This window comes from Aptenodytes patagonicus, chromosome Z (assembly GCF_965638725.1).
Source record: "Aptenodytes patagonicus chromosome Z, bAptPat1.pri.cur, whole genome shotgun sequence".
Classification (NCBI taxonomy): domain Eukaryota; kingdom Metazoa; phylum Chordata; class Aves; order Sphenisciformes; family Spheniscidae; genus Aptenodytes; species Aptenodytes patagonicus.
The window spans coordinates 1,007,519-1,021,884 of NC_134982.1; the positions used below are offsets into that span (position 1 = coordinate 1,007,519).

Sequence of the window (14,366 nt, forward strand, 5' to 3'; positions counted from 1 at the left end):
AATCAACATTAGTGACCTTAAGTGATTCCATGATTGTGAAATTACTTTGAAAATGTCAAGAAACTTTTCTATATAACCCTAGATTTTTCCCCTAGAATGGTAGTACTGTTCATAATTTTGTGTACAAAATGCCTTTTTTCCTTTTATCTAGCAACCAAGTTATTTTCAGGTTTAACACAGCATTACTTACGCGATATAACACTGTCAATGTACTGTGGTAAATAAGGAGCCCATGCATCAATGGTTTCTTTCCGACCCGCCTGCTCGATTCTTCTCAGTTCTGCTAGCAACAAGGCCTGGGCAGCTTCTCTTACCTGTAAAGCCAACAGGAACGTCATACAAACTCAAATATCAAATATTTATCAGTATGCTTTCAGTATAATTTAGCAAGAACAAAAGAAAAAACTTCTACAGAAAACTAAACTAAGCTTTTAGAAGACCATTTTTTCCCACCCCTCCCCACCTTAAACACAGAAGCAAAACAACCATGAATAGGACATGCCCCAGCTATGACGGCTCTCAACAGGACACAGCAAAGATGTGCAGCCCCATGAGAAAACTAGGGGATGAACGTCACAATTCAGTCCCCGGCAGCAGTGCACCGCATAAACCAAATAGCTGTCGCACCTCCTCCTGGCCTCCATGTACATGCCTTTCTCAGCACAGACAGCAAGACCGACCAAGGCCATCTCCCATCCCGTAAAGTGAACGGCGACACAGGTTTCGCACTCAAGGAAATAAGGCTGAACCTTATGTTTGCGCCGATGCATTGAAAGGCCACCAAAAATCTAGTTTTCTAGAAGCAACCTGTGATCACCCTTCTATACAGCGTTCCAAAGTTGGGTCCAAAATTCCAAATGTGCAATGGATGAAGTTTTCTTAAGTATCGTGAATGTTACAATATAAAAGCAAAACAAAAAAAATCTCTTAAAAATATTTTTTTCACATGATATTTACTAATTTACTACATATTATGGAAGACTGAACAATGAAAGCAGAGGAAAATATACATAAAAAGGTATCCCAAAGTTTAAAAAAAAAATTCTGGGTTTTTACACCAACAAATACAAAATACTATCGTGTACTATTTGTCCCCCCATTAATAGCACTTGTTCCATCTGAAGAGTTCATAAACACACATTCGTAAATACACACATTATTTTTGGTCTAAAAGATTTAACGCACAAGGAAGTTAAGTGATTTGATCAAGGTAGAATAAGAAGTTGTGGACAGACGTAATATAAATATGCTACCCTTACACCTAAGGATACCCCGTAACTGGACTTCTGTTGCTAACAAATTTTAATGAGTTTCAAAGTAATTACCCTCTCAGGAAACCATCTCACAGGATATCCTATCTAGCAAAAGAACAGGCAATCAGGTAGCAAAAAACATATTCCCAGTTAAGTTCCAGGACTGCTGAGGACCTACAGTCTACAACCCAGCTCTGTTACTCCTTTCCCACTTGGAAAGCTGCACAGCTAACAAATTTTTTGCCACAACAGCACAGGTGTAGTGTCAAGGCCCACTAGTCATTTATCAAACAGTTGGGTGACAAACCATTTACTGGCTACTGTACACATGCTCAAAAAAAAAATAAAGCAACTCAGCAGTCTCTCGAAAAATATAGGGTAGGGTTTTCTTTAATCCTAATAAGATTCTTAATGGAATCATGGAAGTTTTTAATCCAATAATTTCTTTAAAATATATCTACAGCATCCAGAAGGTTAAAAAAATATATATATACATATTTAGACATGATCACTTTTTTCAACATTTTGACAGGTTAACTGGAAAATTAACTTACTAAATCTGAAATAAAAACAGCAGGAGTTTGTGTCAGAAAAGAATTATGTTTTTTTTTTTTTTTTATATTAAGGGAAAATTTGATCAGTAAAAGACAACATAAAACCCAAAAAACCTAGCAGTACAAAATTACTACTGAAATCACCTCCAAGCATCGATCCTGCCACCTGCGAGCCAGCATCTCCAGAAGAGGAGGTCTGAATTTATCCAGTCCCAACAGGTCGGGGAGCATTACGCAGTGCATAGCAGCAAGCTGGCTCCACCCTGTTAACACACATCACAACAGGAAGATAAACATGATAAACACTGAAGCAACTTTAAGTTCAAAATGCCATCAAGTAAATTCACATTGGCCTGGCGCGCAGTAGGTCTTCAGGAGAAGGTGGGAGAAAGAGGGAAGAGGGGCGGGGGGGGGGGGGGGGGGGGGAAGAACCAATTTTGCAGCAGAACAACAGAATTGTTTCTTCTGCCGTGGGAACCCAGGGCTCACCCCACCTTTACTGATGCCAGCTGACCTCAGGGCAGGCTGTACAGTGCATGTGCTTTCTGTATCAGAGAGGAATGAGCTCTTCCAGGCATAAATCATGCCTCATGAGCTAGCTGGTCAGATCTCAAACATATGCAAGGGTCAAATGAGACATCAGCAGAAGACTGACTCAAATCAGTCCCAATTAAACACAAATATCCCTCCTCCTCCCCAGCCCCTCTCAAAAAGACTTCAGTATCTAGTCACATGTTTGGATTTTAAACTTGCAGCCTTAAGAATATACTCAACATACATACTAAATACAAAAAAGTCCCTAGAAGTCCTATGGCCAATTTTTTTCAAAAGCATAAGCCATGGTTCCGAGTTCAAGATTTAGATGCCCTGTTCAAACCATAATTAGCATTACTTATCATGATATTTAATGTCCTACATGCAAGTGTGATATAACGCAGTTACAGAAAACAGCATACAAATTACCACTAGAAAGATTACATAGAATTTTCTGTTCCATTTTAAAAGGTATGCAAATATGTACAAGTGCACATTTGTCCGCTTTCCTTATCTTTCCATCTAAATCTTACTTCAACATGCTTACTTCGGGTACATTTATACTACAGGCCTGCAATATTGTATAGTTAAAGCCAGTAAAGATAAGCATATCAAGCTCAAACAACACAGCTTGTAAAAATGCTTGTAAAGTACTCTAGGCAAAAGACTTCTTTTAGTATTATGCTCTACATTGACTCGAGAAACTGGAAAAGTATTTCAGGTGTGCATATAGATCTATGTTTTTAAATTGTCATCAATACTGAGCGTAAAAATCTAAGTATTTTAACTAATAAAGCTCTTCGTGGTGCTAGAAGAAATCATTATGTCAATTTTCCTTAAAGAAAAATGGATTAAAAAGAAGAATTTCCAATTTAAGAGAGCGCTGTTTCTACTACTTCAGATGCATGAAAGCAGGAATTTATAGCTTAGTAATAAAGGCATAAAAAAATTCTGGTTCAAAGCAACTTGCCTACAGGGATACAAGGGGTTTTTGTTTGGTTGGTTGATTTTTGTGCCAATCTTTTTAGCAGAAAGACATTCTTCATAATGTGGATAAATATTTATTAGGAAAAAATCATCCCCAACACAAAACCCAAGTGGTTTAAGTAAACACTAAGTTTTCATAAGCACCAAAAATAAAATTTAAATGACATGAAACTGATGTTGTGTCTTTCATTTTAAAAGGAGCATTAAGTTTTTAGTCTTTCAATTTGTAACGCGGACTACAGAGTGTTGGTGCTCGTTCATCACAGGAGTGGAAGACCTAATCCCATGCTCCCCCCGGAGGGTCCTCTCAGGGCTCTAGATGGGGCTGAACCTTTGTACCGAGAAGCGGCACTCGCGCGCAGCAGAGAGATGGGACACGGCACCTGCGCGGAACACACCACGCGTGTTGCAGCTTCTCTCCTGCATATACTACCGAGGGGAAAAGGCACGTGTGCTTTCCCTACTTAACAAGGGCTGAGATTTTTTGTCAAAAGACAACAGCAAACCCAAACGAGATCCGAAGTATCATCTTTGATACAATTCAGTTGAGAACTGAATTTACAGACAGTCCAAGACACAAACTATCTGCTCACCCTCTATCAGCATTAATGGCAAAGTATACAAAAATAAACTCATTGCCTCTCTCTTTTGCAAAGAAAAATTCCTACATAGATCAAATTAAAGTCATGTCATAACAATGATAAGGGACATTAGTTGAAAGTAAAAGACAAACAGATAGAAAAGTGAGGAAAGAATACCTTCATTGACTAAGAAACAGGTATGTAAAGTAGGAGCAGTGTCAGAGCCAGAGTGACCAGCTTCAGTGCTAGAAGAAACAGCAGGAGCAACTTGCAGAGGAAAGAAGAAGAAATAAAGAGAAAAAAATAGGAAAGTGAGGATAGCAGCTTCTGAAAAACAGATTAGTATCACTGAAGAATGAAAAACAAAAAACTAGAGGAAACTGTGATAATATTAAACTTAAAAAAATTCTCGGTTTTACAAGAAGTGCAATGCCAGTGAGAGGAAGACATGCAACTGCAGAGAAACACAGATACACTAACAGAAACTTGCATCGTTTGAAAAGACAAAAGTACCTGTAAATAAAGCGATTACAAATGTGTCTTTAGATAGCTAGATTTGGTTTGACAGCACGGTTGACTATGAATTTTAAGAACAGGAGTTTCGCTGCTTCTTCTTGTGCTTTCCCCATATTTAGATAGATTTGGAATTCGCACTACTCATTAAAAACCCTAGAAATAACCCCTTTTAAACCTTGGCTGCCCCATCTGTCACTCTTAAATGTCACAGAATGTATTACTGATGGTTAGTTTTAATAAATGTGTCTCCATTCAGACAATTTTAAGCCTATACCAAAGAAAGGACTAAGAATCTAAAGCAGAAGCATACAAAGCGCACAGTGTAAGACTACAGACAAGCAACTACAGAAGAGCACAGTTCAAGTGTGTTACTCAAAACATTATCCGTGACATTTATTTCATAAACTGCATCATTTCTTGGTGCAAATGTAATTTAAAAGCAGTTCTAAACATTATACTTCCACTAATGCTTCATGACTTAATATTATCACATGAAAAGATGCGCAGACCTTATGGCATACACATGCTACAACCTGAGGTCAACATGGAGATTTAAAGGTCATTATCTGACACTTCCTTCCTATAGAGAAATTACCATATGTCATGCACAAGCATCTTCAAATTAATCCCCCTCTCTTATTCCGTTGCAGAACAACAATGGGTTCAAGCTCCTGAACCGATTAAGCATTGTCTTCTGAACGGTCTGTTTGCTTTTCATGCAGTGAACTTCTTTTGTTACTGTGGGACACCTGCATCAAAACTACTTTTTCCATACTTTCCACACAAATGCGTCACGATGGCACGTGTACAGTGACAGGCCTACTAGCGTAAATCACTTCATAACAGCAAAACCTAGTTTCAGTAGATGTATAAAAAAGCTATTTATTTTATGAAAAAGATTGTTTGTAAAAACACAAACCCACCCTATACTGAAAGTAAAGTCTTACTCTGAAGTTTCTTTTTTGCCTCGTTTTGTTGTAGTTGCCAGCTCTCTTCCGACATCAGTAATTACAATAATCACTGTAATGGAAGCAGCTGGCCCTGTAGCTGAGCTCATATCAAGAAAAATACAGGTCAAATTGATGGAGATCAAGTATGTCAGGAAATGCATTAATTGTATCTCCAATTGATTTTTAAGAACAGTAGCACTAGAAATTTATGAGTAGCAAGATACTGCAAGTAGTGCACAATGGGATGTAAAGGTAAGACACTGAGGAAACTTACAACCTAAGAGCACCACTTAGAAACAAACCCATCTTCCCCCAAGAGCATGCAAGACATGCCACCAGACACAGAAAAAGATGACAATTTAGGAACAGGAGTATTTTTCTATATTTTTGTCATAACACAGAATTTAATTTTTATCAATTGTTTCTCAGGAAGTTATAAATATTTCCACCAGGTAACTAAAGTATGTCTATCCCCAAAATTAGCAAAGCTATTTCAAATAAGAGTTACATAATCGTCATTCAGGAAAGAAAAACCATAATGGAACTATATCTTCAAAAACAACACACAAAGACCCTCTCTGTGACGAATGTTTTTTCTCGCATTGAATTTGCCACATAGACACCACCTCTGAGAAATCCTGACCTTTCAAATAATTATCTTTCAAAGAGGAAAAGTAAATGGCTGTAAAAAAAACAAAACAAAAAACCAAAACCGAGAGAGCTCTACATGTTGAGACAACAGCCCTGATTTTTTATTTCTGCTTGTTGTTATTGACTGCTACTTCTCTATTTATGTAGCACCCTTGATCATGAAAAAAGCTTGACGCATAGCACTCCTGAAACTGATTTTCCCTTTCCAACCAAACATCACAGTAAATTAATGCTTATATTTAGGAAAATAATATATACACACAAATGTTGCTGATGGGCAACTTTCCTCCTCAGATATAAACATCCCCCTTTTTTGCACCCGAGTGAAGAAAATCACACAGTTGATATATGTTACCTGTTGTGCTTACTAGCTCTCTAATACAAGAGCAGTTCCACAGTCTAAAGATATATTTAAAGATGTACATGTCTTTAATGTCCATCTTTAAAGACTGTACATTGTGGTAAATACCACAATGAAAAAGTATTTATATTTTGCAAAATGCAATTATTTTACAAATTGCAAGTTTCTCTGTATTCCTATAGCTTGAAAAGACAACGTTCTAATAGTTAACAGTTAAAAATAAAAGATAATTGCCATTTTCAAAGGAAATTTCAAATAAGTCCTGAAGGATATCTGCCTTATAGATTACTTAAAAAAAATAACCAAACACATTATGGAAAAAAAGAAAAACCTTTCCTCTTCTGCCCTACAGTATACACGCACAGCTGGGCTCACATCCACAAAAATCCCAAAGAACTCTAAAAAGAGCAATGATGTGTATACCTTTCCTCTTTGTTTTAATATACAGCAAAACATGTATGACAAAGGTTGCAAACATACATTCCCCTCAAGCCACAACAACCTTCAACTGGTCCCATGCGGATTTTATTCCCCTGTTATCCCCAGCGGGTGAATACTGGCCCTCCCCTTCTGGGCACCGCAGGTGTACTGCACTGCGCTGCCTTCGCTCCCCACACGAGCCAGCACCAGCTGCCTCCAAGAGTCGGCCCACACTCTTCCCAGCAGTTCACTTGCTCCTTAGTTTTGAGCTCCGGTCAGAATTGGCCACATCATGGCGGTTTACATCTACTTTATTTTTGGCATTAAGAGGAGTAGTTCATTTATTCCATCAAACTGCAGCTCTAATTTAAAGAGCGAGCAGGAAGGTGCCTCCTCCTTCTCCATCTCTCCAGTCCCAGCAGGACTGTTCCCATGTGCTCCTGCTGCCCGGAGGAAGCTCTAGTCCCCGCTCCACTCAAAAATTCATGTCTAATCTTGTGTACATCCTTCTTTCACATCACATCTTGTTCTACTTCCTGTACTTAACCATCGTACTTATGAAAGGAAAGATACAATGCAGACTATTAAAGGATCCTGCAGTATCATCCACTGCCACCTTTCATAACTGCAAGTGATGAAAATAGCAGCAGCCATAGAAGTAGTGTTAAAATAAAATAATTTCTTCCTCCTTCTTAAAAAGGAGAGGAAACATATACATACTACTTAGATGTGTTTACCTTTATGCTTTAGTTTATAACATACGTAAACATTTTTGTATTAGTCTGTATGGCCCTTAGTTACAGCCTTTAAACCTCTTACTATCACCTCAACACCAGAATGTTCGGGAGCACTTAAAATATGCAAAAATTCATTGTCAGGGAATGACTTCATGACAGTATCAGCATCTTATATTGATTCTTAAAAAGGTCTTAGTCATTAAAATTTTTATCTAGAATATTACACTACTTTTTCCTCCAACAGAGAAGCTAGCAATACTTTTATCACTTGATAGTAAGGTGATAACTTCAGTGTCAAGAGCTGAAATGACATATCAAATTGTTCCAAAGCAAGTGATTTTTACCTTGCTTAATTTGTCCTTGGGCTGCATGACTTGAAGTTGAAGGAGGTGCCTTCACTTTTGACATCTCAGGAGTGCCTGGCCTAGGTGGCCTAAACACAAAATATACATGAAAGGGGAGAAGGAGGAGGATAGGGGAAGAGAAAGGGAAAAAAGAAAAAAAAAAAAAGAAAAAAGAGAGATTATTTGCTAAAGATTCTGTGACTAAACAAACTTTGAAAAGCAACGCTATAAAAACCAGTCAGTTTGACAGGAAAAGAAAAAAAAGATATATCTCATTTACAATTCCTAGGTAGGCTTATTTTTTGGTGATAAAAAGTTCATCTGTACATTTTGATTTATTTAGAATTTGACCTACTCGTTATAAAAACTCTTTAAAAATAATAAGCACTAAAAAGGAGGACAAAAATGGTGTCTCAGACCTACCGGCGCATATGTTAATGCAACTCCATCTTCTATTAATGTTGTAAGTTACATAACTCCATTCAAAGCAATATAGTTATCTTGGCATAAAATACTACATTCAAGAAAGAAGAAATACACTCGGTTCCATCTAGGTACCAAAGGTTTTCATAGCCATTTAATACATCAAACCCCACAGTAAAATTAAACAAAATAAAATGCTGTATTAAAATAGAGAATCTGAAAGAAAGTTATCACAAGTTCAAGTGAATATTCACCGTACCTGCTCGGACCTTTCTTCATGTGGTCTCCGATAAAAGTTGCATTGGTCATACTCATCAGTGTGTTGGCCAGTGAGATAACAGACAGGAGATGCTGAGTGGTGACAGCACGTGACACACCGTACGTCCCCTTTCCCAGTCCTTCTGTGACGGATGTTTTCCTTCCTAGCTCCACACTATCATACGATGGTTTGCCTACAGGCTGATTATAGCCAGGAAGCATCAGAGACATGTGGCCTCCTCTAGACAGGAGGCCAAAGGACACTGAACAGTGTGGCTTAAGCATCCCAAGACGATCAAGGCAAAGCTCATCTAGAACAGAATTCAGGCCCCAGGCATGAAGACAGGACATAAAAAGCTTTGCTGTATCCATGGTTAGATTATATTCTAATAAAGTTAATGGCTTAGATTTGCTAGAGCGATATTCTGGGTCACTGTCTTCTCTTCTCTGCCTTATCGATTCTTCATCCTCATCTTCATCATCAAGAAGATGCTCTTTTATATTCTCTTTGATTGTTTCCTTGACCTGCTGGAAGAGGACGGCTGCTCGTTTACCAGTCAAAAAGGAGCCTCCTTTGTCGGACCCGCCAGAGGCTTTCTGTAAATTCTCCGGAGAAATGAGTGCAGTGTTGGGTCTGGAGGCTTCCTCAGTCAGTAGCTGAATAATCAGGGCTTCTACGTCAAAGAAGAGCACATGTATATCTGGATCTGTTAAGTTAGTCTTTATAGCTTGAACCATCAGCGAGTTATGCGAGTATTTCGGTAAATTTCCCTGAAAAAAGAAAAAATTGAAATTTAATTGGATTACTTTCTTAACACTTTCCACAGAGTTAATTCACAAATTAAGGAAGCTGTGGATGATTAAAGTTTGAAAACTCACAGGGGTATAAAACATGTTATGACAAATGTTATGAAAATATCAGTGAACAATTTTACAGCATTTTTCACAACGTCAGGAATTTCAGACTTGTGATCAAGTGTTACACCCCTAAAATACAGAAATTTCACTTGCAAAGTTTATCAGATAAATAGAGCTCTAGATAAGACAGAAGTTCACATTTCTTTCTCATGAATTCTAAAAGATAATAGTTATACTCAAAGGAACAATAAAATTTCAATATTTTGTTATTAAACCACATTAAATATTTCATATTTGGATACTGAAGTATAACAGCAATTTGTACTATTGGAAGATAAGCTAATAAATTTGTCCAGATATGCAATTAGTGTGTCACTTGTTGTTCACTCCACTACTTAAATCCATCATCTTCCTCCTTCCCTTCCTCCCAAGGGGGGGGGGGGGGGGGGAGGAGAGGAAAGAAAATTATAATGCTATGGGATAAAAGCTGAAAAAAGTCAGAAAAGGAGATCAGACAAAAGAACATTAACATAAGTTTTTAAGTGTTGTGAGAATTTTATTCTCTCCATAACCAACACAAAATTATGCTCAAGTACTTAGTTTCCTCAAACAAGTAAAAAAGAGGATATTTTAACAGAAATAAACCCTGTTCAAATGTAAGTAAAATATTATTTCTCCTCTTTTACAATTTAATTAACAACCTGAAAGACATAAGGTTGAATATTCATGTTTGATGCACAGAATTACAAAGTCAGAGCCAGAAAAACCTACAGGAGAAGCAGTTCCTAGGCTCAGTGATGAAGAAGCATTCCTGACGCTTGTATTAGTCACTGCAGAAGTTAAACCCTGTGCTCAGCTGACAGCTGAGTCTAAGGGAGTACATAAAGACCATTACCCTACACAAGTCTAAGAAGGGCTGCAGGAGAAATGGTATTTCTTCCACAACTGATATAGGCTGAATGGTTTGTTCAGAAAACATCAACCTTTGCTGAAAGTAGAATTAACCCCAAAGTTCTTAATATATCACCAAGAAAAGCAATACAGTCAAGGCTCCTATGCCTTTTCTCATCTGTAACTCAACAGCCTTAACATGAATATAAACTCTTTCAGTTTGGTAGTCTAAAATTTTCATTCTCTAGGCTCTTTTTCAAAGCACATCTTACAGCAGGGTAGTTATTTAGAAATTAACAAGGCTTGCAGTTTTTTATATATACACTGTAGATATATTTACAAATAGGTATGCATATATATACACATACACACTATAAATATACACAGACTATTTATATAACTAACATACACTCTATATATCATGCAAAAATTTGTACATTCTGTATATATACACTAATTTGTAATAGGTTATTACCCTATGCTATATACATCCTGATATATTGCTTCCTTTGTTCACTGACGTGAAGCAATGCACACATCTTATGAAGCCTTAAATACCCTGGGCCATAGGAGTGGTCACCACTGAAAATCTGCTGAGCTGTAGAACTACATTATTTCTACCAACACCCATTATCTTGCATTTTTCAACCCCTTCCATTCTACTTCTGAACACTAACAAATGTATTTATCATTATGAATCACAGAAATAAATGCATATTCTACTTAACATTTTATAATTGGCAAATTGGACATGTGTATGTACCATTTATTTTCTCTCTCAAGGACTTTTTTCAAGACAGTAAGCATTTCTAGTCCTACAAGTACTTGGCTGCTTTAAGTTTTGTACAGATTTCATAGCATGTGTTTGAAAACTGAAGTAATTTTTATATATTCCTTTTCCATTATAGCTGTAAAGACCCCCAAAACACTGTTGGCATGAACGAATATAATATCCACCACAGCATGTTCAATTATTGTTCCAGTGTATAAACCTGGTTTTCAAATACGCATATTATTTTACTTCTCAAGGTTCTCATTCACAGAGATTTGTCTCTCGTAAAGCACTCTGCTTTTTCTGTGGCTATTAGATACTGTATATCCCTGAAGAGTGTAAGATTGCTTTTTACAGGAAAAATCTTCAGAGGAAAACCTGACCTCCCCAAAGTTTTACATTAGCTTTATATTTGGAAACCAATCTGTCCAAGAGAGGCTCAGTACTCTGACCCGCCATCAAGAGCGGCTGATGATCCAGCCACAGCTTCTTCGTGATTAATTTCTGAGTGCTACTTCAGAGCAACTCAAGAATAACCTCTCCCCCTTGACTGTTTCGCAGCAAGAGGCCCAGGGGAAAAAAATAGAGTAAGAAACTGCTCCTTTAATCCTGCCTAAACATAATACGCAGAAAGTCGATTTATCTACAACAATCCGCTATGTTAGTCTTATTTGATATTGTAATCTTAATTTTTCTACCATACTAATACTTTATTTAATTTGCAGACTCTTAATTTAAGGCTGCTAATATTTCGCTTACTTAGAATGAATACCCACGTATATTTTACTGTATGGTGTTGAAATGGAGAAGAGCAAGTACAATTATTGGTTTGCTTGCTGCACTTGCTAGTTCTTGCTCACTTTCAGAGGATGATTCTCAACAAAAACACATAAATATTTTACATTATTCCAATGCACTCGTTTTGTAACAAACCAACCAGATACCAAAAGCACACACACAGAGCAATATTCAAAACGTATCATAAGACTTTCCAACAATGAGTGCAGACCTGGCAAAATGTTCAGTACCATCTGCTATTCCACTAGAATCAAATAATTTTAAGTTTTTGTCTTTCCTCAAATTAAAATTCATTTCACTTATGTAATGAAGTTAAGGCACTACCAGAAGAAAAATTCACATTTGGTCACAGGGATTATGAAAGAAAAAAATTAAACAGAGACCATCTTCCTCGCTCCCTGTTTTTACATTTCTTGGAGGAGCTGCAGCACGGGCTAGCTCACCATGCCAGACAAACAGCCAGGGCCTAACACAACCAGCGCTAGAGCAAACAGCCAAATTCTGCTCCTTCTTTTCCCATGGGCAACTCTGAGAATGAATAAACCATGCTTATTAAATAAATTTGCCGTGAGAAACAAATAATGGATAATTAAAACCAGAATAGAAATAATTAAATGTCAATAAATAATAGCTGCAAATTATGTTCTACAATGCACTGATTTATTGACATATTCCTTATCTATGAAAAAAATCTAGTTATTTTCTCAGAATGTAATGTAGGTGACTTTTTAGGAAATGCTCTCTGGTAATGGTCATAATGGTAAAATTGAAAGCAACAATATAACCAAAATATTTTAGCTATTAATCATCATTGACCTCTGGTATAGAACACATTTTGCTGTGCTATGTATCATGCCTTTGCAGGTAGCAATACCTTCCTTAGATGTGAGGAACCTGCACATAAAACACATACATTTTCACAGCATCTACAAATGCAACATTCATACTCACATATGCGAACAGTTGTCCTGGATGCAGCAGGAATAGCAGCACGCAAGTCTGAGTGCACATACACTTGTGGAAACGTGGTGGTGGTGTTTCCACCTAAGGAATGCTCTTTAAGTGACATTTCTTTTCCAAACAGAATATAGCAGAAGGCGGCAAAATAAACAAACAAGCAACAAGAGCCAGGCCAGTGGGCCGCTGGAGCAGAGCTCTGCTGCTCTCTGCAGGTCACAGCCCAGACTACCGAACGCCGGCAGTCCGCGTTAATGAAAAGGAAAACAGAAGCTTGTATTTTCGCTCTTTTTGTTTGGACTCAGGTAACATTTTTGAATGACATTGACAGACTACACGAATTTAATACCTGTCTACTCTGACAGGTCTTTATTGGGAAAAAAGTTGTGATGAATGGCAGAGTACTGGAATCATCAAGAAGGGCAAACGTAAGCAGGACACAACCACAGAATTGCTAAGGTTGGCCATCCTCTAATCCAACCCCCTCCTCAAAGCAGGGTCCACTACAGCAAGTTGCTCAGGGCAAGGAAAGCCTCCTACATACTTCTCTAATACACCACTCTAAGGATATTTTGCCCAGTTTCCTTCAAGATAATTTTGCATTTCCTTCTAATTAATCTTTAATGGGAAGATAAAAATTTAAAACTCAGGCGTCATATTCTTTCTGTGACAAAGTTCATAAAACCCTCACAAGGTCAGGACTTACCATTTCTCTATATTTGGCCAAAAGAAAATGCATGAGGCAAAGCCTAAGAGAAAGCTCTTCCTTCGAGCTCTCTGACGATCTGCACTGACATGCTATTGAGCCCACCAGCTAAACTACCATTTAAGCCTATTTCTAAAATTTACTGTTCGCTTTTCTGTTCCATCTCTACCATCTCTGCAACGTGAGGCTGTTAGCTGCCTGTTAGTTTTCAAAATGGTCAGTCCAAATCCATCAGACTGAGTAATAATTAGGCACACAAAAATTAACATGATATTCAGAACTAACTCTTGTACCATTCTATCTGCCATAAAGAAGTTCCTTAACATTTTTACACTGTACTAGCTTTCCTTGGGATACATGCCATATTGTACTCTAGTTGCTCTTCAGAACAATAAAATTAATGCTAAAGTGCAAAAATTACTCTTTATACAATTTGAAATCTAAGTTATTTCTTGTTGCAAGATATCAATTCGGAAAAAGAGCTCACTACTAGCTCTTAAAAAAGGAACTGCCCCACATTTCAAACTATTTAAGGTGCTTCCAGCTTATGCAATAATAACCAGGATGGAGAAGAATCATCCTGACTGCAGAGACTAATGTGCAGGCTCGCCGTTCAGCTACTGCTCTAACACCTGAACAACTCTTATCATTATGATATTATCAGAAAGGTCTGCTTAGCAGGGTTCTTAATACGAGCACTTACTTCTTGCTCAGATTGGTAAAGTAGCCTGTTGTTGTACTCGGTAACACCCATATAAATTGTAAAGTTTTGTGCCTAAACGAACACACATAAACATGCAGTGGCTCACACACTC

The 14,366-nt window shown here is 37.5% G+C and overlaps 1 protein-coding gene across 5 annotated transcripts in view; it reads right to left on the reverse strand.

The window, feature by feature from the left end:
* Positions 1-14,366, reverse strand: part of LOC143172360 (WD repeat-containing protein 7-like) — a 151,127-nt gene that overhangs the window by 102,732 nt on the left and 34,029 nt on the right. For 4 of the 5 annotated variants that reach the window (XM_076361702.1, XM_076361701.1, XM_076361703.1 and 1 more), the window contains 5 exons: positions 8,571-9,340; positions 7,889-7,977; positions 4,087-4,176; positions 1,952-2,070; positions 191-314 (listed from right to left, as the gene is read on the reverse strand). In XM_076361702.1, the coding sequence (XP_076217817.1) occupies positions 191-314; positions 1,952-2,070; positions 4,087-4,176; positions 7,889-7,977; positions 8,571-9,340 (1,192 nt within the window). The remainder of the gene's footprint in view (positions 1-190; positions 315-1,951; positions 2,071-4,086; positions 4,177-7,888; positions 7,978-8,570; positions 9,341-14,366) is intronic. The other variant, XM_076361705.1, reaches the window with a different exon arrangement.